Raw genomic sequence first — 26731 nt, forward strand, 5'->3', positions numbered from 1 at the left:
TCAGTCCCCCAGTCTCTCTCTCTCATCCAGTCCTCCCTCTCACTCTCTCCGTGGTCCATTCCTCTTTCCCATTCTAATATTCTCTCTCTCTCTCTCTCTCTCTCTCTCTCTCTCTCTCTCTCTCTCTCTCTCTCTCTCTCTCTCTCTCTCTCTCTCTCTCTCTCTCTCTCTCTCTCTCTGTCTTCTCTCTCTCACCCCTGGCCCTGCAGTCCTCCCTCTCTCTATCTCTTTCTCCTGACCCAGTCTTTCTCTCTTTCTCTCTCTCTTTCACTCTCTCTCTCTGTCACTCTCTCTCACTCTCTTTCACTCTCGCTTTCTGTCTCTCTCTCTTTCACTCTGTCTCTGTCTCTGTATCTCTGTCTCTCTCTCTCTCTCTCTCTCTCTCTCTCTCTCTCTCTCTCTCTCTCTCTCTCTCTCTCTCTCTCACCCCTGGCCCTGCAGTCCTCCCTCTCTCTATCCCTTTCTCCTGACCAAGTCTCTCTCTCTTTCGCTCTCTTTCACTCTGTCTCATTTTCTCTTTCATTCTCTCTCTCTTTCACTCTGTCTCTCTCTCTTACTATCTCTGTCTCTTTCTGTCTCTCTCTCTTTCACTCTCTCTCTTTCACTCTCTCTCTTTCACTCTGTCTCTCTCCCTGTCTCTCTCTGTCTCTGTCTGTCTCTGTCTCTCTCTATGTCTTTATCTGTCTGTCTGTCTCCTTGTCCCTCTGTCTCTCTCTGTCTGTCCTGGTGGAGAGAAACAGTCATTCAGCTGTCAGTCAGGACCTGCTGTAACACTGATGGAGCTGAGACCCTCCAGACAGCCTGCATTACTCACCAGCTAGCCTGATTGGCTGGCTGACTGACTGGCAGTCTGGCTAGTTGGCAGGCTGGATGGTAGACTGGCCGCCTGGCTGGCTAACTGGTACCTGGTTACTGTATGGGAGTCAGATGGCTGAGCGGTAAGGAAGTCGGGCTAGTAATCTGAAGGTTACCAGTTCGATTCCCCGCCGTGCAAAAAATGACGTTGTGTCCTTGGGCACCCTACTTGCTTCGGGGGGAATGTCCCTGTACTTACTGTAAGTCGCTCTGGATAAGAGCGTCTGCTAAATGACTACATGTAAATGTATACCAGCTCAGAACTGTACTGGTACCAGCTCAGTGCTGTAGTGGTACCAGCTCAGAGCTCAACGCTATGCCTGGGTATTGACAAGGCTGGAAGCGACGTTCAGCTAGTGTGTGGAACACTTGGTGCTCTACAGTGTATAGGGTCTGTTGATTGGTTGATTGGTTGACGTGCCTCAGTGTCAACTTTTTGACACCCAAATCCTTCGCTCCGCCCCTCTAGAGGGAAGGAGAGAGGAGGACCCAGGATGGTTTCCCACCCCTAAAGATCCCTCAATATTTGGACTACATAGACAACGTCGGTTTCAAAATGTTCGTCTTGGTCCCGATTGCGTTGCTTGTATAGGGATTTACGTTCCGTTGCACGGTTTAGGCTGAAATTTATTTTTTGTGGCGAAAAGTGCTTTGTGTGGCAGAAGGGACCTCAGTGCTAGCCTAACATCACAACGTCAGCACACGTTAGCAACGACGCATAGATATGCCGTTCTAGTAAGACAGACAGCTATATCAGCGAGTCCTCAAGCATTAGTATCGTAGCAAAAAATCTAGGAAAGTTCGGAGTCATGGAGCCAACAAGTTAAATGCTTATTTAGCACTAGCGTTGCTACCTGCATATACCTACAGCTGGCAGCTGTGCTCCATTTTGCTCCTAGATTCAGACCTAGACCCGGTAAATTGTAGAGCTAGCTAACTACTACACTTCTGTTGTGTGGGAATTGCAGCAGCTAACCAGTCGAAGGGCGTACAAAAATACAGGAGCACATCTCACAATTTACCCAGAAATGTTTACAATTTCCCCAGAAATTGTACCCTCTCTAGTTTAGTGTGAAATGCTCCCACACCTTGGATGACTTTGGTCGTACTGATTTCTCTGCCTCTGCCATGTGTTTCAGAACGTTATGGGTCTCTCCGATGGTCTGTCCTTTACCTCCGCTCCGCTCCTCTTTTACTTAAACATAACTTAAACATCTCCGCGACTTAATGAGTGGCGTAATAGTCGCGCGACACAACAAATCAATAATGAAATTCGTTGCCAACGCATTTAATAATTGAATTTTATCGATTCATTGTTGCAGCCCTAGTCAAAAGACCGAATGGAGAAAATCTTGCCATCCACCACAGTGAACTGAATTAGCCAAAGCTGGCCCCATGTCGATGTCCACAAGCAACACATTCAAAATACGCAAAGGTTCTTGGGGAATCGGTCAGTGTGTCTCATCCTTCAAATGTTGATCCTGGTGGTGAGGGAGGAGGTGGTCCTGACCAGTGACCTGGCCACAGTCAAGCCAGCAGAGGGCGCTGCTGAGGCTGGGAGGGGGAATGGGACAAGAGGAAGTGAGACGTTGATGAGTAAGAAGGGAGTGAATCACATGGAGAAACGAGTGGGAGACGGAGAGAATGAGAGAGAGAGAACGAGAGGGAGGGAGGGAGGGAGGGAGGGAGAGATGGAGAGAGAACGAGAGGGAGGGAGAGTTAGAGACGAGAAAAATAAATGGAGAGAAAGAAATTAAGAGAGAGAGAAAGAGAGAAGGAAAGAGAGAGTAAGAAAAAGAGAGGTAGATGGGTAGAGAGAGAAAGAGAAGGGAAATGATAAAAAAAGGCATCAAGAAAGAGAGGAATTGGGAAGAAAGAGAGAGCTGTCACTGAGCTGTCTATAATTAGTCTTGAGTGAACATTCCCTGTGATTTGTTGTGGAGTCTTTGACGGTATCCCTGGAAAGAGACCGTGAATGTGCACTTCCTGTCAGCAGATCTGCACTTCCTGTCAGCCTGCTCCCATGCTGTCACCCCCCCCCCCTGGCAAGCAACCAGCCAGTAAAGCTTGAAAACTTGACTCGACAAGTAATAACAATCACCCACCAATCAATTAGCCAGTTATTACCAGTAACTGCCAGACAATAAACAACCAACCAGTAAACAATCAGAGTGTAAACAACCAGGCTGTAAAAAAAAAAGCTGGTACACAATCAGCCGGTAAGCCAGCATGCCACTGGAGCCAGCAGGCAGTATGAGTCAGTGTGCTGCCAGGCTGGACAGTCTTCCAGGGCTGGCTGGGAGTTCCAGTCCCCGGTGTTTGATTCCCAGTCCGACATGGCCCGCAACTGGTTGACGCTTTCTACGTCTGTGCCAAAGTCCCTCCTTATCAGCGATGGACAGATTGTATCCGAGTTCTCGGATGTTTACTGGAAGGAAAACGGCACCGTGGAACACAGTGGTACTAACAGGGGACAGCGTCACTGGCTGGCTGGCTGGCTGGTTTATTGACTGGCAGGATGGTTGACTGGCTGGTTGAGTGGTTGGCTGATTGACTGTCTGGATGGCTGGTTGACTAGCAGGTTGGTTTACTGGAAGGCTGGTTTTCTGGCTGGTTGAGTAGATGGCTGGTTGACTGGCTGGCTGGTTAGTAGAGCAGCCAAAGCTGTGTGGCATTACAGTACGCAGGTAAGCGTTCACATGCTTGTTTAAGCAGCTATTCCTGATTGATTAGACATAATTGGATATGTGAAGTATTGTTTGCATGTGTGGAGATGGGGATTGGTACTGTATAATTCAGTTTGTGTGTGTTTGAGTTTGTGTCTGCTATGGGTACATGTATGTGATTGGTAAATAACTGTATGTGTGTTCATGTGTATGTGTGTGCATTTTGCGGCATGCGCAAGTGTGTGTCCGTGCATGTGTATGTGAGTCTGTGTTTGTGTGTGTGTAAGTGTATGTGTGTTAGCACAGGGCAACGCCTCTGAGAACTCCTTTTGAATCTATTATTCATCCTATCATTACTGGAGTGATTAGACTGTTGTCGAAGAGCTGCTGTTAACTGGGGTCTGCTCTGTGCTAGCAGCTTTTGTTAAAAAGCCATTTATGTGAGATGAGAGTGACAGTGTGTGGGTGTATGTGTGTGTGTGTTTATGCTTGTGGATCCGCATGAGTGTGTACATGTGTATGTACGTGCCAGCCTCTGTGTGTGTTTCTGAGAGAGTGTGTGTGTGTGATGACAGAGCAGCAGGGGGTAGGCACTCTCCAGAGTCAGGGCAGAGTAAAGCTACAGATTAGCATATCAAGGCTGTATCTGCAGTTCAGGTGACAGAACCACAACACAAGCTGGGTGGGTATTGGGTGCGTAGTGTAGGATGTATGTGTGTAGTGTGGATAGTGTGTGTGTGTAGTGGATAGTGTGTGTGGAGTGTGGGTAGTGTGGAAAGTGTGTGTGGGGGTAGTGTGGGTAGTGAGGGTAGTGTGTGTGTGTGTGTGTGTGGGTGTGTGTGTGTGTGTTTGTGGGTGTGTGTGTGTGTGTGTGTGGAAACAACAGTGGAGGTAATCAGTCACAATAACACACTGAGATACTGTGATCTCTGGATTATTTTCTCAGTATACTGTGTTCATTACTGCAAAATAACTTGTTGTTTAGGATATTTCAAAATAAAATAGGTTCCAAAAACCAGGTTCCCTCATCATTCCACTTCAGTGCTCACACTCTCACGAGTACTAATCACTGTCACCTGTTCCTCATCAGCAATCACCACCAGTACTTCAGCACACTCCTCAGTTGTTGTCTATCATTGAACATGGTAAAGGACTCCTTACCTGCTTGACTTATGCTGGGTACACACATCAGGATTTCTGATCCGTGATCGGGGCGGCTCCGACGTTCTTCTGGGCAAGTTCGGTCACTCTTAACACACCTCACAACAAGGGAAAATCAGCTAAAATAATTTGTAGATTATCGAGACATTACCTAGGTTTGTTGGAAGGGGGAAATCGTCCCAAAATCAGCCCAATTATCTTCTGGTGTGTAGACAGCATTAAACAGTTTAGCATCATAAGCTTAATTCTTCTGTTTCCCACGTTTCTCTCCAGCGTTCTCATCTTCGTGCCGGTGCCTTGTCCAGTAAACTACCAGTCTCACCAGTCATCTGTCTTTGGGTCTGGTTTATCCAGACTACTGCTCACACAGATACCTTGTTGGAGTCACGTATGTCTCCATTATTGTAAATGTGTGTTGTAATTTCTTGATTTCAAATTCTAGGAAAATGTCCTGATATTATATTGAATGACTTAAGCAGTGCACTGCTGCCTGCAATTCCAGAGAGCAATTTTAACCCATTTCATTTCTAACGTGGTCAGGACCACAGGCCTTTTTGGATTCAAAGGAAATGGATCGTTGCCAACTCTCCCTTGGTCATTGGGATATCAAGTGTGTTTTGGTTGTTTCTATTTGTGTCAGTAGTTTGATTGTTAGAATTAGACTTTGGTTCATATCTTCTGGTGTATTTGTAGAGGTTTTCAAAATGATAATTTTTCCCAGTCTTGGTTTTGGTCAAATGAGTGTTTGGTACATAGCTGATCTTTTTCCTTTTAATATTTGTTTGAAGATTTCTCAGTACCTCAAACACAGGGCAAGGTTTTCTGGCTGGCAATGTTTCAAGTTTGAATATTCTGAAAATTGAGTTCCTTTCTAATGTTTTTGTACCCATAATCAAACATTCTGAAGGCCAACTTATTTTGCAGATTGTGAAAGATCCAGTTCATATTACTGACAGCCATATTATTTTTGATCACAAAAACATTACATTTTGTTTATCATTTAATCGTTGAATTTTGGGCCTTTGTGAATGTGTGAAGGCAAACACTATCTGTGTCCCATCTGTAGGTTTTGTAAATTTCTACAGCTTAGAGGGCTCACAAAGTATGTTTCTATCGCAATCAGACATTTTCAGAGTGATTTGATCCAAGATCAGTTCTCTCGTCTCTTTGTTTGTCTTATCGTAATATCCCTGACGGTATAGCTAGTCATCCATTTCATAATGTCTGTTAAGGTTCCGATAGCAATCAAATTATTTTAAAGTATTTGTTTCCCAATGTTGTTCCAACCAGGACTTTGAACTTTTCTGTTGAAATTTGGTTCATTCTGCCTGGTGTTAGTTATCAGTGCTGGACTGAGGGATGTGTGCTGGGTGGTAACTGGTTTGTCAGTCTCAGGACCAGCTGACACACGTGGCTCTTCTCAGGGTTAATGTCATAGGCTGCTATGGCAAGCCTTTTTAACATTTAAAAGCTAAGTTTGACTATCCGGAATTAACATTGTAGATATCAACAACGTCTTTCTGACTAGTCGTAATTACATTTTGGATAGTTGGAATTGTCATTCAAGATATCTGTAACGTAATTGTGACTAGTCGAAACTACAGTTAGAGATATCTGTAATTCAGTTTTGACTAGGCAAAACTGAATTACAGATATCTGCAATGACGTCATTGGAAACGACATTCAACTCGTCACACATCTTAAATGACAATTGCGGATATCTGTAATTCAGTTTTGACTAGACAGAATGAAAGTTAAAGATATCTCAAACGTCATTATGACTAGTGCAAATTATTGTGCATGACGTTGCTCTATTTTAGATATCCATAAATACGTAATTCCCCCTCCCCGCCATAATCAAAGTGAATGGATAAACGAGCAGTCATGGCGTTGGCTGTAATCGAAAAAACCACCAGAAAATGGCATGAAATTGAACGAGCCCTCACACAGGGGATTTGTGGAGAGAGAGAACGTCGTTCTATTGAAAACTGTGAAAGAAATCTCGGAAGAATTGAGCATTTGCTGTCACCAGACACAAACAACGAACTCAAAAGCAGTTTGGCTCAACTGAAAACTCTAATACCTAGCCCTAACCCTAACCCTAATCAGTGATAATTAAAAGTTAACAGGTGCTCCGCCTAAAGTGGGATGCGGGCCTAACAATGATTTGCATACACATACAGATATCTGCAACGTCATTTCGCCTAGTCAAAACTCTAATTCAAGATATCTGTAATTACATTTTGACTAGGCAGAATGAAAGTTACAGATATCTCAAATTTCAGATATCTCTAATCAAAATTAATTTCAAGATATCTATAACTTGATAATAGATATCTACAATTAAATTATGACTATCCCTAACTGCAGTTAAAGATATCTACAACGTCATTTTGACTAGTCATAATTCCAGTTACAGATATCTACAACGTAATTTCGCCTAGTCAAAACTTAATTTAAGATATCTCAAAATGAACATGTAGATATCTTGAATTGAGGTGAATTAAAGATATCTTGAACTGGAGTTATGACTAGTCAGAATCAAATTGTAGATATCTCAAACTGGAATTACAGATATCTACAATTCAGTTGCGGATATCCGTAATTCACAGTGGATATCCGCAACTGAATTGTAGATATCTGTAATGATAAACCCCATACAAATGAATGTCAAAAGTGACGTCATTTGTCCTAGGAAGAATGTCTTTGTGGATATCTGAAATGACAATTATGGATAGGAAGAATGTAATTGCGGATGTTCTTTTTGACTAGGCAAAACTGAATTACAGATATCTGCAACACATATCCAGTCTAGCTGTTAAATGTTAAAAAGGCTTGCCATAGGCTGCTACAGCTTTGAATTGAAGAGTTTCTATGGGGTTTGATCTGAAATTGATGTAAAACTTTAGTGATCTTTTCTGGATGCTTAACATTAATGGAAATTGAGATAATTTAGCACAACATGCATTTGTGGGTGTTTTTCTTTGGATATTGAGTCAATTTCAGCAGAGATCAGCATGGAGAATGTATATTGAGTGCTAATTCCATCTGCTATAGTTATGATGGACTCCATATCTCACTTGGATAAAGATGGCTTGATACTGTCACATATTTTGCACAAAATCTTAATCGGAATGGTTATTTTTAGACTTTCTGTTTAATTGCATAGAATGCTCAACAATCTTATGTTCTATTGATGCATTCACTAATCAGAGATTGTCATTTGTAGACCTAAGTATGTGCAACTCATTGTGTGTTCCACAGTTGTTTCCTAGCATAAATATGTGCCTATTATCCTGACATTTAGGCTTCTTTTGAATGCCCATGATTTTAGTCTAGCATGGCCTGATTTGGGCAGGATTGTTAATGTAGATTAGTAAATGCAGATGCTGCTGTAGCCCTTCTTTGTAAGTGACAGCAGAACTAGATCATCTGGGTAGCACAAGGATTGAGCTTGTGTGTCACGGAGAGGGAGGCCATGTGCTGTTGATTGTTCAAGGTTCTTGTTAGTTACTTGTTAGTTACTGTAGTACACATTTTAAAGAGTGAGGTTTAACATTTTATTAATTGCAACCCTGGCGGATAGCCCTTTTTTGAGAGAAGAGATTTGATGATAATGTTGTATTTTTTACCTGAATACATAGATGACATTTGTTCCTGTCTTCCCACCAATACCACATTGAAGAGTGGTATTGCTTACCACATAGTTCTTCATGCCAATTGGAATCAAAAGCTTTTCTGAAGTCCACAAAAAAAGTAAAATGTTTGTTTATGGTGGACACTACAAAATTACTTGTCGTTTAGGATAGTACAACGTAACTTGTTGTTTAGGATAGTACAAAATAGCTTATTGTTTAAGATAGTACACAATAACTTAATGTTTAAGATAGTACAAAATCACTTCCCCAGAATAATGCTGTCACGCCAACACCAAGGCTGTGTCTACTACCGCACACTTTACTAAGTACACTGCAATACAGTGCACTGCAATACAGTGCACTTACATCTGTAGTGCACTCCGTCGCTGAGTAGTGCTGTCTCAAATGGAACACTTAAGTTAACCACTTGGCGGGAAGTGACGGACCCAATCTGATTGTGACACCCGCGAATCTAAGGCGAATCTGCTCGCGAGTCATTTCATCCGCCATTATTTTAGAAATGAAATGAAAAGCTGCCGAAAGGGCTCCTCCTCTTCCGCTACGTAGCCAATATGGCGCCCGTTTAGGGCGAGTAGTGTCCATCGTTGTACACTGCATTTTTTGACTGTTTGCAGTGCGTCATCCGGGTACTTTCAGTGCACAGAATTCTGCTGGTTCTGTCAGTGTAAGCGCCCTAAGCACTGAAAGTCAGTGCTCGAAGTGCACAGTAGTAGACACAGCCCAGGTTCCCTAGTCATTCCAGTGCTCACACTCTCCCGAGTACTAATCACTGTCACCTGTTCCTCATCAGCAATCACCACCAGTACTTCAGCACACACCTCAGTTACTCGTCGTAGCCTTGAACATGATAAAGGACTCCTTACCTGCTCGACTTAAACAGTTTAGCATCATAAGCTTAATTATTCTGTCTCTCATGTCTTTGGGTCTGGTTTATCCAGAATACTGCTCACACAGATACCTTGTTGGGAGTCATGTATGTCTCCACTATTGTACATGTGTGGTAATTTCTTGATTTAAAAGGAACATTTTCTATATATTATATTGAATGACTTAAGCAGTGCACTGCTGCCTGCAATTTGCCAAAACAGAACTCCTCATCATCCCGGCCAAACCCTCAATCTCCCATGATCTCTCAATCACCCTGGGATCGGCGACCCCTTCATCTTCTGCCAGGAACCTCGGGGTGACCATGGATGACAAGCTCTCCCTCACAGCCCACATTGCTGCGGTCTCCCGGTCGTGTAGATTCACCCTCTACAACATCCGGAAGATCAGGAGATACCTGTGTGAGCATTCCACCCAGCTGCTAGTCTAAGACTTCATCTCAAAGTTGGACTACTGCAACTCGCTGCTCGCCGGTCTCCCAGCATGCGCAACCCGCCCTCTCCAGAGGATTCAGAACGCGCCGGCCCGTCTGGTCTTCAATCTACCCAGATGCTCCCATGTTACCCCGCTCCTCATCTCCCTCCACTGGCTTCCCATCACGGCCCGTATCAGATTCAAGACTCTGGTACTGACCTTCCGAGCGGTGAACGGGACTGCACCCGACTACATCAAGTCTCTCCTCCAGCCTTACACCCCCCCCCCCCCCCCTGCCACCTACGGTCTTCTTCTGACAACCGTCTGGTGGTCCCACCGCTCAAGAGCGCCCGGTCCCAACACAAGCTCTTCTCCTGTCTGCTCCTCGCCTCCATCAGGGACACTGACTGTCTCCCCACCTTCAAGAAAAGGCTCAAGACGCTCTTGTTCCGGGAGTACAACGGCACTTAGGAATGCTTGGCTGGACCTGATGTTAGTTTCCTCCAGGATCACAAGGACTCGTATTGAGAGACTTGTTGCTCTTGTTTGTTAGTTGTAACGGTTTCACATTCTTGTACTCGCTGTGAAATATTTTACTTTTGATTGTTTTTTCTACAGGTACACTCTTGCACTCTTGTGGGGAGTTTCATGTTGTTCAATTGTAACTTGTTTAACTGCATGCTCTTATGGTTCTTCCCTTTGGCACTTATTTGGTTTTCCACCATGTATGCTTCATGTTTTGGCTGCTCGCAATGTTTGGGGCTATATCGTTGTTATGATCAGTGACCTATGCTCTTTTGTAAAGCTCTCTCTTGGAAGTCGCTTTGGATAAAAGTGTCTGCTAAATGTAAATGTAAATTCCTAGAGCTATTTTAACCCATTTAATTTCTAATATGGTCAGGACCCCAGGCCAGGTTTTAATTAGTCTGTTGTTATAAAAATGTTTTTATAGATTTTGATTCATAATCTCATACATTTTCAAAATGTTTCTTCCAGATTTCCCCAATTTTAGATGAAACTACTGCTCTCAATGATCTTTTGTTATTCCACATATCTCAAAATTGGTTTTGGCCAGTGTTGTATTTCATTAAGTGTTTGGCACATAGTATTTAGTTTTCTTTTTAATAGTTTGTTTATATTGTTTGAGGATTGCAGTACCTCAAATGCAGGACATGGAGTTGTCTCAAGGTTAAAGTTAATATCTTATGTTTTTGCTCTCAAACCAGTTTTCTGTCTTTTTATTGGATTTATTTTTACTTTCAGAATTTCTTTTGCAGCATTGTGAAAGATCCTGTTCATATCACTGACAGCCATCTCAACACCATCACAAATGTCAAAACAAAACGTTGAATTCAGGGCCATTGTGAATTTTGTCACTAGCTGTGTCCCATTGGAGGTTTGGTTAAGTTTGCATAGTTTCCAGCTCAGATGGCTCACACAGTATGCTTTTATCTCTGTTTTCATAACCACATTGGTGGTCCGAGAGTAGGGTTTGCTGCCTGACAGTGAGTGCATTGAAAGTGGAGGGGGTCCATGTCAGTGGCTGCATAGTCAAGGACACTGCATCCAAGTTCTAATCATGTGAATCCCCTTAAGGAGTCCCCTCTGATCTTACCATTTACTAAGTAGAGGCCTGGGCTTCAAAAGAGATGAACTTCCTCCCACTATTATTTATCGCTTATTCAAGACTATTCCTCTGAATGATGGTTAAGGGTGTTCAAAGGATTAAGGCCAAACACATGGGTGTTGCTATTTGGGTCTCAATGGTCAGATTCTGAGAGAGATCTTCAGAGAGATCCTGTCTCTCTGTCTTTGTCTGTCCCTCTGTGTCTTTCTGTCTCCTTCTCTGTCTCTCTCACTCTTTGTCTGTTTGTCTGCCTGATTCTCTCTTTCTCAGCTCGGAGAACCTGCAGCCTCTTCTTTCCCTCATCTCTTTATCCCTCCTATCTCCTGGCTTCCTCCATCCTCTGGTCCCCCCCCTCTCTTCCCCCTCCTGGGGGAGCAGTCAGACAGAACACCCTGGCCACCCCCAGGCAGGAAGGGAAGTTGTCCAATTAGACTGTGTTTGTTGTCTCCTCTTCTCAAGATGAAGACATCCAGATGAAGGAACAGGAGGACAACAGATGTACGATCCTCCATCCTCCCAGATGTATCTCTGTCTGCGGCTCAGTCTTTTTCATCTCCAACTTGTCAAGATGTTCCTCCACTTCAGACAGGCGCTGTTTGTTAATCGCTCCTCCCAGATGCACACACACACTGACACCTGTCCTTAACATCACATAATCAGCTGTGGTTCCCTGGGAAAGGACCCGGTCAGATTGTGAGGGGTGAATGCAGTAGAAGTCTGCATCGGTTACTCTGTAATCCTTGTAGTGCATTGACAGACAGAAGCAGCTAATATCTCCCACTCAGGTAGATAGAATCAAGGCTTTGATCTGCTGGTAGTGTCAGTGACATCTTCCTGCTGTGAGGAGTTGATTGGCTGCTGTGGTCCCTGCGTCCGCTGGATTTATTTGTCGTGGTATCTGAGATCCTTCCTCCTCACTCTGCTCCTCTTCCTCCTCCTCAGCATCATCATTCTCTTCCTTTCCCAGGTCTGTCTAGAGAGCCTCCCACACCTGTCTCTCTCTGCCTCACCCGTCTGCATGCCTCTGCTGGGGTGGAGAGAGACCAGCAGAGAAAAAGAGGGGAAGACCAGCAGAGAGACAGGGGCAGAGAGAGAAAGAGGGCGAGACAGAGAGACAACAGCAAAGACAGGGAGATAGACCAGCAGAGACAGAGAGGGAGACAGAGACAAGCAGAGAGAGAGAGGTGGACAAAGAGTTTTAACACCTTTATTTGTCCTTTTACGGGTTATCTGAACATTACACTATACTATGCACACACAGAGGACAATAACAAATCAACAATAAAACCAAAACCAACACCAAAAAACACACTTACCAGACCACAGGCACTACAAACAAATTGACATAAGCAGAAAATAAAAATAAAACCATGCCTAGCTCAAGACAGCCGCAAAACAAGTTCTTCCTCCTCTAGGTAAGAGTGCACTCTCCCACTCCCAAATATTCCAGCCTTATCCTAGCCTTCACCAGTGATGTAAACACAACAATAAAATGTTGCGCTACCCCAGTGTCTACCCTACATTTTATACTGCAGTAGAACTGTCAACTTGGCCTGTCCCAACTGAAGATTTACAAGATTACACTTAGCTCACTCTGTTTTCCGGTAGGGAGAATAAACCCTGAGATACTTAAAACATCTCCCACAGCCTGGAGCAGCTCATCTAATAAAAATTTAAAAAACGGTATACTCAGTCTGTCACATTACTTGAAGCAATGTAAAATTGTTTCCCTGGACTCACAAAAAGAACAAGTGCTCTCAGTTTGTGGATCGATTACCGAAACAAAAGCATTTACTGCCACAATCCCATAGATAGATAGATAGATAGATAGATAGATAGATAGATAGATAGACATATAAATACTTTATTGATTCCTCAGAGGGAAAATGGTATGTTATAGCAGCATGTACAGGGATAATGGAACATCCGCCATGCAACATCCGCCACTCTTAAGTACCCCACCCACTTGGTCAACGGTGTTTTATGCAGTGCTCTCCAGGCTGGTCGCTCCTCTGTTTGCAACCCCAGCGTGGCCCTCCATGGGGTGTCAACTCTGCCTTGACTGGTCGGTATGTATTATTTGCCCCATCACCTCCCTTAGTCTGTTTGCCAGTGCATTGGATAGGATTTTGTAATCAGTGCAAAGCAGTGCCACAGGTCTCCAGTTCTTTATCTCGGGTCCCCCTTTTTTGGCAACAATGTTAGGACGGCCCTCCTGCAGCTCAAGGGTAACACCCCGCTGTTCAGACAGTCATTTGTGACCTCAAGCATGTCTTCGCCCACTTGTGTCCAAAAAGACTTATAGAAGCCTACAGGGAGTCCATCCATCCCAGGAGCCCTGCCACTCTGCATGCCCTGCAGTGCATGTAACAGTTCCTGTGCAGTCAGAGGGCGTGCAAGATGCACATTTGCCTCTGCAGACACATGAGGAATTCTGTCATAGAACCACCTTGACTCCTCAGAGTTGTCTCTGCTCACTAGCATACAGATCATCAGTGTAGAACTCTGCAGCCCTTTTCCGTATTTCAGGAAAAGTCTTGAGCCCCTTACCTGCAGCCGAGCGAAGACTATATGCATGATACTGCTTTGGCATTTTTTTTCCTACAAACCAAAGAAGAACTTTGAAGGGGCATCCATTTTAGAGATATTCTGAAATTTAGATCTCACCTCTGCTCGAATACCCAGCAGGTCTATCAATGTTGCCTCTTTAGCTTTGAGCACCTGAATGTGGCTTCTTTGTCCTTTTTTGTCAGCAAGAGCTCGGAATTCAACGATATCCGTCTCTAGAGCTTTAATCGATTAGGATATCTCTCTAGTTACATTGAAAGTGTACTGAGTACAGAATTGCATGGCTTGGATCACCATTGCTAAAGACGCGTAAACCGTGACTTCTGACACCTCCACTTCTGTCGAAAATAACCAAAACACTTCCTAAAATGTAATTATTATTATTAAATGTAAATTTAGTAAAGAGATGTTAAAATGCCAATAAGCACTTCTTGGTTTTACAGAGTTAATGAAAACAACCTCTGTGACCAGGCTGTGATCTGAGAACACCACTGGACACGTGACTTGTGCTTGCCCAGTGCTGAGACCAGCTGTTGTCCCTACAGCAGTATAGTTAGCAGCTCTGTGCTCTTTATAAATAAACACCCTGTCAGAGCCAGGCAGACACCCGGGCTGACGTGGTGTGTGTGTCTCTGTGTGTGTGAGTGATGTGTGTCTGTGTGTGTGTGTGTATGTGAGTAGTGTGTCGCCTGTGAATCTGGCAGATTGTGAGTCTGTTCTGGGGAGAATATGGTGATGATGAGGTGTGACAGAAACCTTGTTAGCATGGTGGAGGAATTAGCCATGAGGCTGGGCACACACGCACGCACTCACACGCGCACACACACACACACACTCTTTCACACACAAACACTCACTCACTACACTCTCACACATTCACATGCGCACACACACACTTACACACAGGGACAAACAGGACCTCTCATCAGCTCTTGGTATCAAGTGTAACATGGTGTCTGACCTCCACCAGTGTTCTGCTGCTTTGGGCCATAAAGGAACAATTCACCCCAAATTTGTTTTTTTGTCAGATGTTGTTTAGAGACCAGAGTATAGAAAATCCTCTCCCCTCCCCACCTCTGCTCTCCCTTCCACTTCCCTCTGCCCTCACTCCTCCCTTCCTCAACTCTCATCCTCTGGCCTCCTCTTCTCCCTATGTACAACTCTCCTCTTCTCCTCCATCTCCAGAAGGAGCATCATGAAGGATAACAAGCTAACAAAGTGACTAGCAGGGAGATGCAACAGAGATGGACAGACAAGTGCAGATAGAGATAGAAAAGAAAAGGACGAACCAGATGAAAGAGAGCAGCAGATGGAGGCAGCTGTCTGAAATTAAATCACACCCTCTTCTCCCTGGGACATTCTCTATTCTTTCTCATTTGTTGTTGTTATTTTGGTAATAATCTTTGCAAATTCCATTGTTTTATTTCTCTGAAACTCACTAACCTCTCCTCCCCCTGTCCCCCTCCTCTTCCTCTTCTTTCTCCTCCTCTCCTCCAGTCTGTTCTCAGTTCTCCAAAGGCGTGTACGCCATCATGGGTCTGTATGACAGGAAGACCATGAACATGCTGATGTCGTTCTGCGGGGCGCTGCACGTGTGTTTTGTCACGCCCTCCTTCCCCATCGACACCAACAACCAGTTTGTGATACAGCTTCGACCAGAACTGCAAGAGCCTCTCCTGGCTCTGGTCCAGCACTATCAGTGGACCCGCTTCACCTACATGTACAGCTCCGACTCAGGTGAGACACAGAGAGAGACTCTACTCTTCTCTCCACCCACTCTCACTCTCCCTTCCTCTCCCTTCCTCTCCCTCCCCTCATGATATATGTACAGAATGTGTGTCCTGTGTGTACAGTATCCCTGCATTATATATGTGCACTCTTCAAGTCTGCCTCAGGTAACAGAGTAAATCTACTATGTACAAATACACACACACACACACACATATGAGCACACATTTACACACACAAACACCTGAAATTGTGTTGCCAAGGTTTCGTAGTGCCGTGTTAGCAGGTTGTGATGAGATCTGTGTGTCACCCTGGATAAATGATAAGCGGTTGTTGATGAACCATCACTTCCACAGGCCTGTTTCAAAATGTTGCACATAAACATAATGTGTGTGTGTGTGTGCATGTGTGTGTTTGCATGTGTATGTGCACATGTGTATGTATTACTCATGCTTGGTTAGCGGCAGTGGTGAAATGTTGCCCCATGGCACTCATATTCTCATACTCTGGAATGTGTGTTAGTGGCCATTTTGTGCTTGGCCGGGCATATTGCACCATACGGTGTGTCTGTGTCCTATGGGAGATAGGCTGAGACCCTGGTGGGCTTGTTATCACTCAGGAGCATTGAGCATGGATGCTCAGAGTATTGGAACGTCACACACATACACACACACATACACTTACACACACATACACACATACAGATGTATAAGAATATGTCAGTATCTAGTTCATCATATAGATAGTGTGTGTGTGTGTGTGTGTGTGTGTGTGTGTGTGTGTGAGTGTGCATGTGTGTAGAAGGAGGAGGAGTATAATGACAGAACGTTCTGTCTGATTTGTCTTCATGTAGTACGACAAACGTGTTTCCTGATGGCACACTCAGCTGGCTGTAATTGGTTCAAACCGAGTTTGTATTTCCTGGTCTTCTGCTGCTATGGACAAACGTTGAGGTCGCATGCTGCCTACTGGTTGGCCCAGGCTTGTTGCCTGGATACAGCCCCATGGCACAGTCTGCAGCTGTTAGCTGCTCTAACTCTTTTAGGAAACAACTCGTGAGTGCGTGTGCATGTGCGTGGTGTGCATGGTGGAGCAGGTGTGACGGAAGGTTGAGGATAGCGACAGCAGACAGGATCCAGGGAGATGGGTCTCCTTGCCAATCATCATGTCCGTCTCACTGGCTTATCTCTGCAGCGTTTCCATCCTCCAGCCTATCTCTGTCAGAATCAGAATCAGAATGGGTTTTTATTTGCCATGAAAGTTTGCACAGACAAGGAATGTGCTTTGGCAGGAAGGTGCAAACATTAAACATATAGAAATTAAAAATTTAAATATGAGGACTAACTATACTAAGGGTACATAACTAGCAATACTAAGTGGAATTAGATTAAAATAAACCATACAATAAAATATAAAATAAATTATAAGTTGCAGTAATTTACAATATAAAAATACAAAAAATACAAATATTACAAAAAATACTCTTTGTCTCTCTCGCTCTCCCTCTCTCTCCCATCTATCTATCTATCTATCTATCATCTGTCTATCTGTCTGTCTGCTTATCTGTCTGTCTGTGCTGGGAAAAAGAGTGTTGTCATCTAAATGACCTAATACTGTACATAAACTAGGATGTGTTTGCATGTGTATATAACAGTTGTATCTAGACATGGTTACATAAGCAGCAAGTTAACCATGGTTTAAACTAGACACAGTAGCAGGTTAACCATGGTTTAAACTATACACAGAAGCAGATTAACCATGGTTTAAACTAGACCCAGAAGCAGATTAACCATGGTTTAAACTAGACCCAGAAGCAGATTAACCATGGTTTAAACTAGACACAGTAGCAGGTTAACCATTGTTTAACACTAGATCCAGAAGCCAGTTAACCATGGTTTAAACTAGACCCAGAAGCAGATTAACCATGGTTTAAACTAGACACAGTAGCAGGTTAACCATGGTTTAACACTAGACCCAGAAGCCAGTTAACCATGGTTTAAACCCAACAGCAGTCTATCCTCAGTCTCTACATGCTGGAGTCTCTTTTCCATGCTGCTACAGTATTTTTAGCAAATGATATGCACCACTAATGTTTATGCAAATCAGATTGAGAGGGAAGGAGATTAGTGTCTATATTTATAATTTCTTCCCAGACCTGGGTGTCACTTCCCTCTCCTGCTCAGGAGAGCAGCGGCTGTTCTGAGGAGATTAAAACGATGCTGCTGGCGTCTGCTGCAAGCGGATCACACACTCAACATACTCATAACTCAACACACTCATAACTCAACACACTCAACATTCTCATAACTCAACACCCTCATAACTCAACACACTAATAACTCAACACACTCAACATTCTCATAACTCAACACCCTCATAACTCAACACACTTAACATATTCATAACTCAACACACTCGTAACTCAACACACTCATAACTCAACACACACACACAACTCAACACACTTATAACTCAACACACTCATAACCCAACACACTCGTAACACAACACATGCATAACTCAACACACTCATAATTCAACATAAGCATAACTCAACACACGTATAACTTGACACACTCAACACATGCATTACATCGCACTCATAACTCGACACACTCAACACACACCTAACCCAACACACTCGTAACCTAACACACTCGTAACTCAACACACTCGTAACTCAACACACTCGTAACCCAACACACTCGTAACTCAACACACTCGTAACTCAACACACTTGTAACTCAACACACTCATAACTCAACACACTCATAACTCAACACACTCGTAACTAAACACACTCGTAACTCAACACACTCGAAAACTCAACACACTCGTAACTCAACACACCCATAACTCAACACACTCGTAACTCAACACACTCGTAACTCAACACACTCATAACTCAACACACACACTGAACACATTCAAAACAGAGAAAGCACCCAACCAACGAGTTATTCCCTTTGGGACTTATTTAGTTTTCACAATGTATGCTTCATGTTTTGTCTACCCGCAATGTTTGGGGCTATCTCGTTATGATCAGTGACCTATGCACTTTTGTAAAACTCTCTTTTGGAAGTCGCTTTGGATAAAAGCGTCTGCTAAATGCATAAATGTGAATGTAAACTCAACACAGAGGAGGTGGCACAGGAGACTGGAAGATCCAGGGTTAGCAGGGCCGCAGTGTGACGATGACAGGATTGCTTACGAGCGTGGCATTCAGCCTGTCTGGTCAGAGAGAGCAGCTGTGAGGACTGTCACTTCTGGTCTGGAGGGGAGGGGACAGGCTTTGATGTCAGAGTTTCACTGAATACTGCTAGGAACACACATGTACACACACATACCCTCCTCTTTGACACACACGTACAGTACGTATTCTCTCTTTCTCTTTCTGTCTCTTTCTGTCTCTTTCTGTCTTTTTCTGTCTCTCTCTCTCTCTTGTAAAGATACACACACACACACACACACACACACGCACATACCATACACACACAGCCATACATCCTGGCCAGCCTGGGGGGGGGGGGGGGTTTAAAGGTATAGAGCAAGGCAGAGCTGAAGCATCACCATTCTGCTGAATTGAACAAGCTTTCATCTGCTTTCCTAAAGACATGATCAGAGATGGGGGCAAAGAAAGGGGGGTAGGATAAATGAAGAGAGAAAGCAAGGGAGAGATGGGGGTGTAGAGAGAGATAAAGGGAGAGAGAGATGGACAGGAAGAGAATGGAAATGGATAGGCTTACCCTTGGTACGCAAGAGACATGGGGCCTATTTGAACTGTTGATATGAAAGCTATAATTCTGTGTGAGTATGAGTGTACGTGTGCCTGTGTGTGCACAAGCTTGAGTGCATGTGGGCACCTGTGTGTGTGTATGCCAGTAAGTGTATGCATGTGTGTGTTACTGGATAAGTTCTCTCAACTTCACACCCCCTCCTGGCTGTAATCACCCCAGACTTGGCTGAACATATTCAGATTAAATGACTTCAAACACATCTCTCTCGCTCTCTCTCTCTCTCTCTCTCTCTCTCTCTCTCTCTCTCTCTCTCTCTCTCTCTCTCTCTCTCTCTCTCTCTCTCTCTCTCTCTCTCTCTCTCTCTCTCTCTCTCTCTCTCTCTCTCTCTCTCTCTCTCTCTCTGTCTCCTGTCTCGCTCTCTGTCTCTGTAACTCTTTGTGTCTGTCTCTGTCCCTGTCTCTGTCTCTTTTTTCCCTCCCTCTCTTCTCTCCCTCTCTTTCTTTCTCTCCCCCTGTCTTTCTTCTTCCGGTGATAAACACTTTGCCTCTCCCTCTGCGGTGTTGAAAGGGAGACGAGCCATTTGAAATGTTAAATGCGGATCCGTTCTCTCCAGAGGTCTTTTGGAAAGCTATGAAGCAGCACATTGACTCTTTTAGCTGAGTAGAACAGGCCACACACATGCACGCACACACACACACACACACACTCTCTCTCTCTCTCTCTCTCTCTCTCTCTCTCTCTCTCTCTCTCACACACACACATACACACACACACACACACACTAGCTGCCTTTATAGACACAAGATCACAAGACACATCTACATATATTTTATTGAGACTAGCACACATACTGGCTGACTGTGTGCGTGTGTGCATGTTTGTGTGTGTGCGTTTGTGAAGGTTTGACCGTGCTCCAGAGGATCCTGGACATGGCCTCAGAGAAGACGTGGCTGGTGACGTCGGTGAACTTGGACACGCTGACGGAGGCCTCCTTTCTCAAGGTCATGCAGGACCTGGAGAACAAGAAGGATTACCATGTCATTCTGGACTGTGAACTGGAGAGACTTAACTCCATCCTCAACCTGGTACTGATCACAAGGAGGAGGAGGAGGATGGTGGTGATGATGACAGGCAGAAAGACAGGCAGGCAGAGAATCAGACAGGCAGGGAGACAGATAGGCAGAGAGACAGACAGGGAAAGAGACAGACAAAGAGAGACAGGGAAAGAGGCAGAGAGACAGACAGGGGAAGAGACAGACAGACAGACAGACAGAGAGACAGAGAGAGACAGGCAGACAGGTGAGAGACTGAGAGACTGACAGGCAGAGAGTCCGACAGACAGGCAGACAGGTAGAGAGACAGACAGAATAATGCTGAGCAGAGCAGGGTAGTGAAGCTGTCTGCTGCTTCACAGTGAGCTGCGTTCAGGGAGGCAGGTGTTTGGTAGCTGCAGAGATGCAGTGGGTTGTGCATGTTGTCATTAGAGCCCCAATTAACACTGTGATGCTGACAGGTGCCAGATCCTCCTCCTCTTCCTCCTCCTCGCTCTTGGATTTGTCTCTCCTCTTCCCTCCCCTTCTTTCCTCTCCCCTCCTCTCCCCTTGTTTCCTATCCTCTTCTCTCCCCTTCTTTCCTCTCTTCTCCTCTTCTTTTCTCTCCTCACCTATCCTCTCCCATCCTCTCCCCTTCTTTCCCCTCCTCTCCTCTCCTCACCCCTCCTCGCTCCTCCTCTCAGCCAGATGTCTTCCTGCTGAGCTAAGATATTCTAGTCCAGCTGAGACGACAGAAGATGAGAAATTAATTCCTCAAAGAGGCGACCAATTAGCTGGTATCTGTAAGAAGGGGAGTTCTGGGGCTTGCAGCCGGCCACGTCTGTAATGAAATGACTTTATCATCATTAGCAGGAAGGCGGGAATCATAATTGGAACATCATTTCCTCTCCCGTGTTTCTCTTCCTCCTCCAGATTGCTGCTCAAAAGAAGAACCTCAAAAACTACCACTATATACTGGCTAATCTGGTGAGTGTGTGTGTGTATAAGTGTCAGTGTGCATGTCTCTTTGTGTGTGTGTTTGTGTGTGTGTGCCTTCTCTCCCAAACCAACTTGTTAAGACTCCAGGCCTTGCGTGATGAAAGCTATTTCCTTCCCTCTACGTCTTTTGGAAGTGCATCACTAACGGTCCTGCTTGGAGTCCAACATGATGAAAAATCAATGTGCAACAACCTCAACCAGAGATTGGTTTATCACAGTAAAAAATGGCCATCATGAGCTACAGAGAAACAGATTACAGCTTCTCCCCATACATGGACCTAAAACATCTGAGCTGATCGTTTCCTCTCCTGCAGAATGAACAGGGGCCGATTGTTCAGTATAATCAATACTGGCATTGTTCCATCTCCCTCTTTATCTTCACTGGCTCTGTGTTTGTGTGTGCATGTGTGTGTGTCATTGTGCAATGCACAAGACAAACCATGGTTTGGACAGATTGCTGCATACCTACTGAGGAAATTGTGAATTAGAATCTACCCCTGCAAGACATAGATGGGCAGAGAGCCTTCTGCTGCAGTGAGTGTTTGCGTGTTTGTGTGTGTGCAAGTGAGTGTACGTTCATGAATACTCCATCAGAGTGTTTATGTATTTCAATGTGTATGTTTGTTCTCTATGCATATTTTAACAGGGCTTGCCATCCTGTCTTCCATTATTAATGAGCTCAATTCATCAGTTCATGTTTTTATGCATCGACCCCCCTTAAGTTCGAGTGGGGGAGTCATTACCACGGTTCCTCCAATTGAAATGATAAATGCTAGGATGCCAAGTCAATTTCAGAGCTTGTAGCAGAAGCTGTAGGAGGAAAATCCGCTTGTAGTTAACTTTCACCCTGGAGCGACAAGCAAGCATTAGCCTCCGTCCCCAGAGGTGGGAACCAGGCATTGTTAACCTTGATGTGTGTCGTTAGCCTAGTGTTAGTTAAGATTAGCCTCACGTTAGCCTTAGTCCATAGAGTTTTACAAATGATGGTACCGTTAGCCTCAGCCTCAAGAGGTTTGTAACCAATACCGTTAAAGGCAGGGTAGGCAATGTTGTTGAGAAAAACTTTTTGTCATATTTGCCTAAATAAACTTCACATCTTGATAGCAACCAATACATATAAAGGTTTGACGGTAATATGAAATTTATCCAAAATCTGTGGGCGTCGTAAGCCTGTAATAAACACAACCAATCATTAAGCCATACCCTGACTAATGATTGGACGGGCTATCTGTCTGTCTGTCTGTCTGTCTACCAGTGCACACTCTGCCCCTGCACTCAATGCGCGTCACTATAGTTTTGTGGGAGTGTCTGTGAAGGGAGGAGGTGGGATATTATGGGTTGAATTGTTTGGAATTGAAGCAAAAATAGCTAGCTTCGCACAACTTGCCTACACAACCTTTAACCTAGCGTTAACCTGGGGTTAGACTCATTCCATGAAGGTATGTGGTACCATTAGCCTAGAATTAGCCTCAGCCTCCAGAGGTTTGTAACCGATACCGTTAACCTAGTGTTAGACTGGGGTTAGCTTCATTCCCAGTTGGTTTCATACAGTCAGTCGGCTGATCTCTCATTTCTCTCCAGGGGTAGTTCAGTCCTCAGTATTTGTGGAACAAGGGGAGATTGGTCTGCACAGTGCTGCGTCAGCCTGAGTAAAGCAGCGAGCTAGCTGCCTTCCTGCCATCTGGCTGCATCTCCAGGGCTAGCTGGAGGCTGGGAGACAGACAGGAGGAGATCGGATTAAAAATTACTCCGGAGGTCTAGAAGCTGTACTTAACGAACTACCTCCACCATTCATCACTAGGCCCGGAGAACACCCACCCTAACTCAGACTGTACCGTGAGGATTGTTAAATTCATAATTGGATTGTGCTATAGGACAAAACACACTAAGAGAGCAATTGTACAAGTAGGACTTGTTAGCGTATAATTGGATCATGTAATGAAGGGGTTTTGGGGTTGGGGGGAAGGAGGATGGTGGGGGTCTGACAGCCCATGAATAATGACGATCTTAAAAGCTGTGAGATGCAACGCTATGTGTGTGTGTAGGATCCCTGGGGTTCTGCACCATGTGGAAAGAGATAGCCCTAGGGCACACAGACACACAGACACATACAAATGCACTCACACATACACCCAAGCTCTCAGACTCAAAGATGGGTAATTAAATCCACATAAACTAGAAGGATTCTCCCACCTGGTGGCCAATCAGATCTTACAGTCAATCAAACAGCACAATAAAACATACAATGATGGCTCAGAGCAGTGTGCTTTCTCATTCCAAAGGTGAACTTCAATAAACATAGTCATTTAAAGGGACAGTGCACAGTTTTAGACTGTATATTCGAGTGTTAGCTAACCCTGTTGTTAAGATTTTTTTCACAGATTATTTTTGTCTACCCGACAATGACTGTGAGTCCTTGTTACTGCATGTAGGTCGATACGTGACAAATCACACAAGGAGCTTTGTGAGGCTTCTTTTGAAAATGGTATGAAAGTGGTGTCGGTTTTTCTGCACTGCAGAGCAGAGCAAAGATCGACTCAGTTGATAATCTGAGGCTTCTCTGAGAGAGCACTAATCAAACATCTGTTTGGAGGAAGTACAACTTCCAGCATCCAATTGATTCCTACTTAAATCACCACCCTTGGGACAAAGGATTGACTGCTGCTGTGTTTTGTTTACATTGGCGTCTGTCCTGTGATTGGTCGATTCTGTGTTTTCCCACACAAGGGCTTCCTGGATCTGAACTTCACAGAGTTCCAGAGAGGCGGGGCCAACGTCACAGGCTTCCAGCTAATGAACTACACAGACCCGCAGGTCAGCGAGGTCATTCAGGAGTGGCTGGACTTCGACAGCAAGGATCTCAAACTGGCCAAGAGGAGGCTCAAGGTATCTGTGATGTGACCGTTCCAGACCCCATCTCAGACATCCCAAGTCTCCCGGAAGGTCCGGGAGTCTCCCGCATTTCAATAGCGGCTCCCTGACGCCCGCAAATTCAGTACAATCTCCCGGAAATCAGGGATTTTGTATTTCAAGCGAGCGAGAGACTGTCTAATGGTCATTTCTGGTAGAGATAGGTGCATATCGCGCGTCCTGAGTGCATCGGGGGGGGGGGGGGGGGGACGTGCAGGTTGAGGGGGTACATCATGCGTCCGGATTGCGTCCTGGGGAAGCTACCTCCCGGAAATGAGTCTCTGCAGGTTGGGATGTCTGCCATCTGCATGTGTCTTGCAGTATGGATGTTGTTCATCTTCACATCACATTTTATTTGTTCTTTCCCAAAGGACTGTAAGGAATGTATTTCCCAAAGGACTGATATGTTTCTATGCTGCACTACACCCTGCTACACTTTTCTACTTTACTTCTTACTACTTTACCAAATAGTCCACTCTATTCTAAATTTCTGTGCTCCACTTTTCTCTACGCCTCTGTTCCTCACTAAATGTCACCCTGTTGTTCTCTTGTCTGATTGGCTTTCTCCAGTACACCGGAGCTCTGACCTACGACGGTGTCAACATCATGGCGACTGCCTTCCAGAACCTACGTAAGCAGCGCATCGACATCTCTCGCCGGGGGAATGCGGGGGAATGCTTGGCCAATCCACCAGCCCCCTGGGGTCAGGGCATCGACATACAGAGAGCGCTCCAACAGGTAGGGTACACTCACAGTAAAACCAACTTATTTTATACCTCCGTGAAAACCTAGCTAGCTAGCATTATCTTTAAGTTGTAACCTAGATGATAACTATTAGTCCTCAGCGCTAACCTGACTAGCTACCATTAACCCTATGTATGTTGTCTTAAGTGCTAACCTAGCCAGTCTGTGTGTGGTCTTCAGGTGCGTCTGGAAGGCTTAACAGGTCATGTCCAGTTTGATGACCGAGGCCATCGGACCAACTACACTGTCAACGTCATGGAGCTCAGCCATACAGGACCTATGAAGGTAAACAAGAATTGACCTCCTTAAAGGCAGGATCGGTACGTTTTGCAAACTGAGTCATTTTGGCTTGAGTTGGTAAGGATTCAAAGCAAAATATACCACCCACTCCCTTCAAAGCCACTCCCCTATTACACATGACATCTGCCGGGAGGTAGGCAGGTAGACAGAACATAGCTACTTACCTACTTATTGTAGGTCAATTGCCCATCCAATCATTGCATTCGGTCCAACTGCCATCCAATCATTATGTTCGGTCCAAACTAAATGATTGGTTGTGTTTATTACAGTCCTGCGATGCCCACAGACATTGGATTTCTTAATTTGACTGTCAAACTATTTATTTAATAAATAGGCTCAAAAAAACTACCATGAAGAAAACTAACAATGGTTCTCAGTTGCCCCTGCCCGGAAGCGGGTCACCGGGCCCCCCCCCTGGAGCCAGGCCCGGGGGTGGGGCTCGATGGCGAGCGCCTGGTGGCCGGGCCTTTTCCCATGGGGCCCGGTCGGGCACAGCCCGAAGAGACAACGTGGGACCCCCTTCCAGTGGGCTCACCATCCGCAGGAGGGGTCATGGGGGTCGGGTGCAGTGCGAGATGGGCGGCGGCCGAAGGCGGGGGCCTTGGCGGTCCGATCCTCGGCTGCAGAAGCTAGCTCTAGGGACGTGGAACGTCACCTCGCTGGCGGGAAAGGAGCCGGAGCTGGTGCGCGAGGTAGAGAAGTTCCGGCTAGATATAGTCGGCCTCGCCTCGACGCACAGCATCGGCTCCGGAATCAGTCTCCTTGAGAGGGGCTGGACTCTCTTCCACTCTGGAGTTGCCCTCGGTGAGAGGCGTCGAGCTGGGGTGGGAATACTTGTTTCCCCTCGGTTCGGCGCCTGTACGTTGGGGTTCACCCCGGTGGACGAGAGGGTAGCCTCCCTCCACCTTCGGGTGGGGGGACGGGTCCTCACTGTTGTTTGTGCTTATGCACCAAATGGCAGTGCAGAGTACCCACCCTTTTTGGAGTCTCTGGGAGGGGTGCTGGAAAGCGCTCCTCCCGGAGATTCCCTCGTCCTCCTGAGGGACTTCAATGCTCATGTGGGCAATGACAGTGAGACCTGGAGGGGCGTGATTGGGAGGAACGGCCCCCCCAATCTGAACCCGAGCGGTGTTTTGTTGTTGGACTTCTGTGCTAGACACGGCTTGTCCATAACGAACACCATGTTCAAGCATAAGGGTGTCCATATGTGCACTTGGCACCAGGACACACGAGGTCTCAGTTCGATGATAGACTTTGTAGTCGTGTCGTCGGATCTGAGGCCGAATGTCTTGGTCACTCTGGTGAGGAGAGGGGCGGAGCTGTCAACTGATCACCACCTGGTGGTGAGTTGGCTACGATGGTGGGGGAAGACGCCGGTCAGGCCTGGCAGGCCCAAACGTAATGTGAGGGTCTGCTGGGAACGGCTGGCAGAATCCCCTGTCAGAAG

The 26731-nt window shown here is 45.3% G+C and overlaps 1 protein-coding gene across 2 annotated transcripts in view; it reads left to right on the forward strand.

Moving 5' to 3' along the window:
- gria1b (glutamate receptor, ionotropic, AMPA 1b) overlaps window positions 1-26731 on the forward strand; it is a 57249-nt gene that overhangs the window by 1462 nt on the left and 29056 nt on the right. For both annotated transcript variants that reach the window (XM_062453133.1, XM_062453134.1), the window contains exons 3-8: window positions 15333-15572; window positions 20201-20385; window positions 21265-21318; window positions 24058-24216; window positions 24811-24978; window positions 25165-25269. In XM_062453133.1, coding sequence (XP_062309117.1) covers window positions 15333-15572; window positions 20201-20385; window positions 21265-21318; window positions 24058-24216; window positions 24811-24978; window positions 25165-25269 — 911 coding nt within the window. The remainder of the gene's footprint in view (window positions 1-15332; window positions 15573-20200; window positions 20386-21264; window positions 21319-24057; window positions 24217-24810; window positions 24979-25164; window positions 25270-26731) is intronic.

Source organism: Osmerus eperlanus, chromosome 27 (genome assembly GCF_963692335.1).
Source record: "Osmerus eperlanus chromosome 27, fOsmEpe2.1, whole genome shotgun sequence".
Taxonomy (NCBI): Eukaryota; Metazoa; Chordata; class Actinopteri; order Osmeriformes; family Osmeridae; genus Osmerus; species Osmerus eperlanus.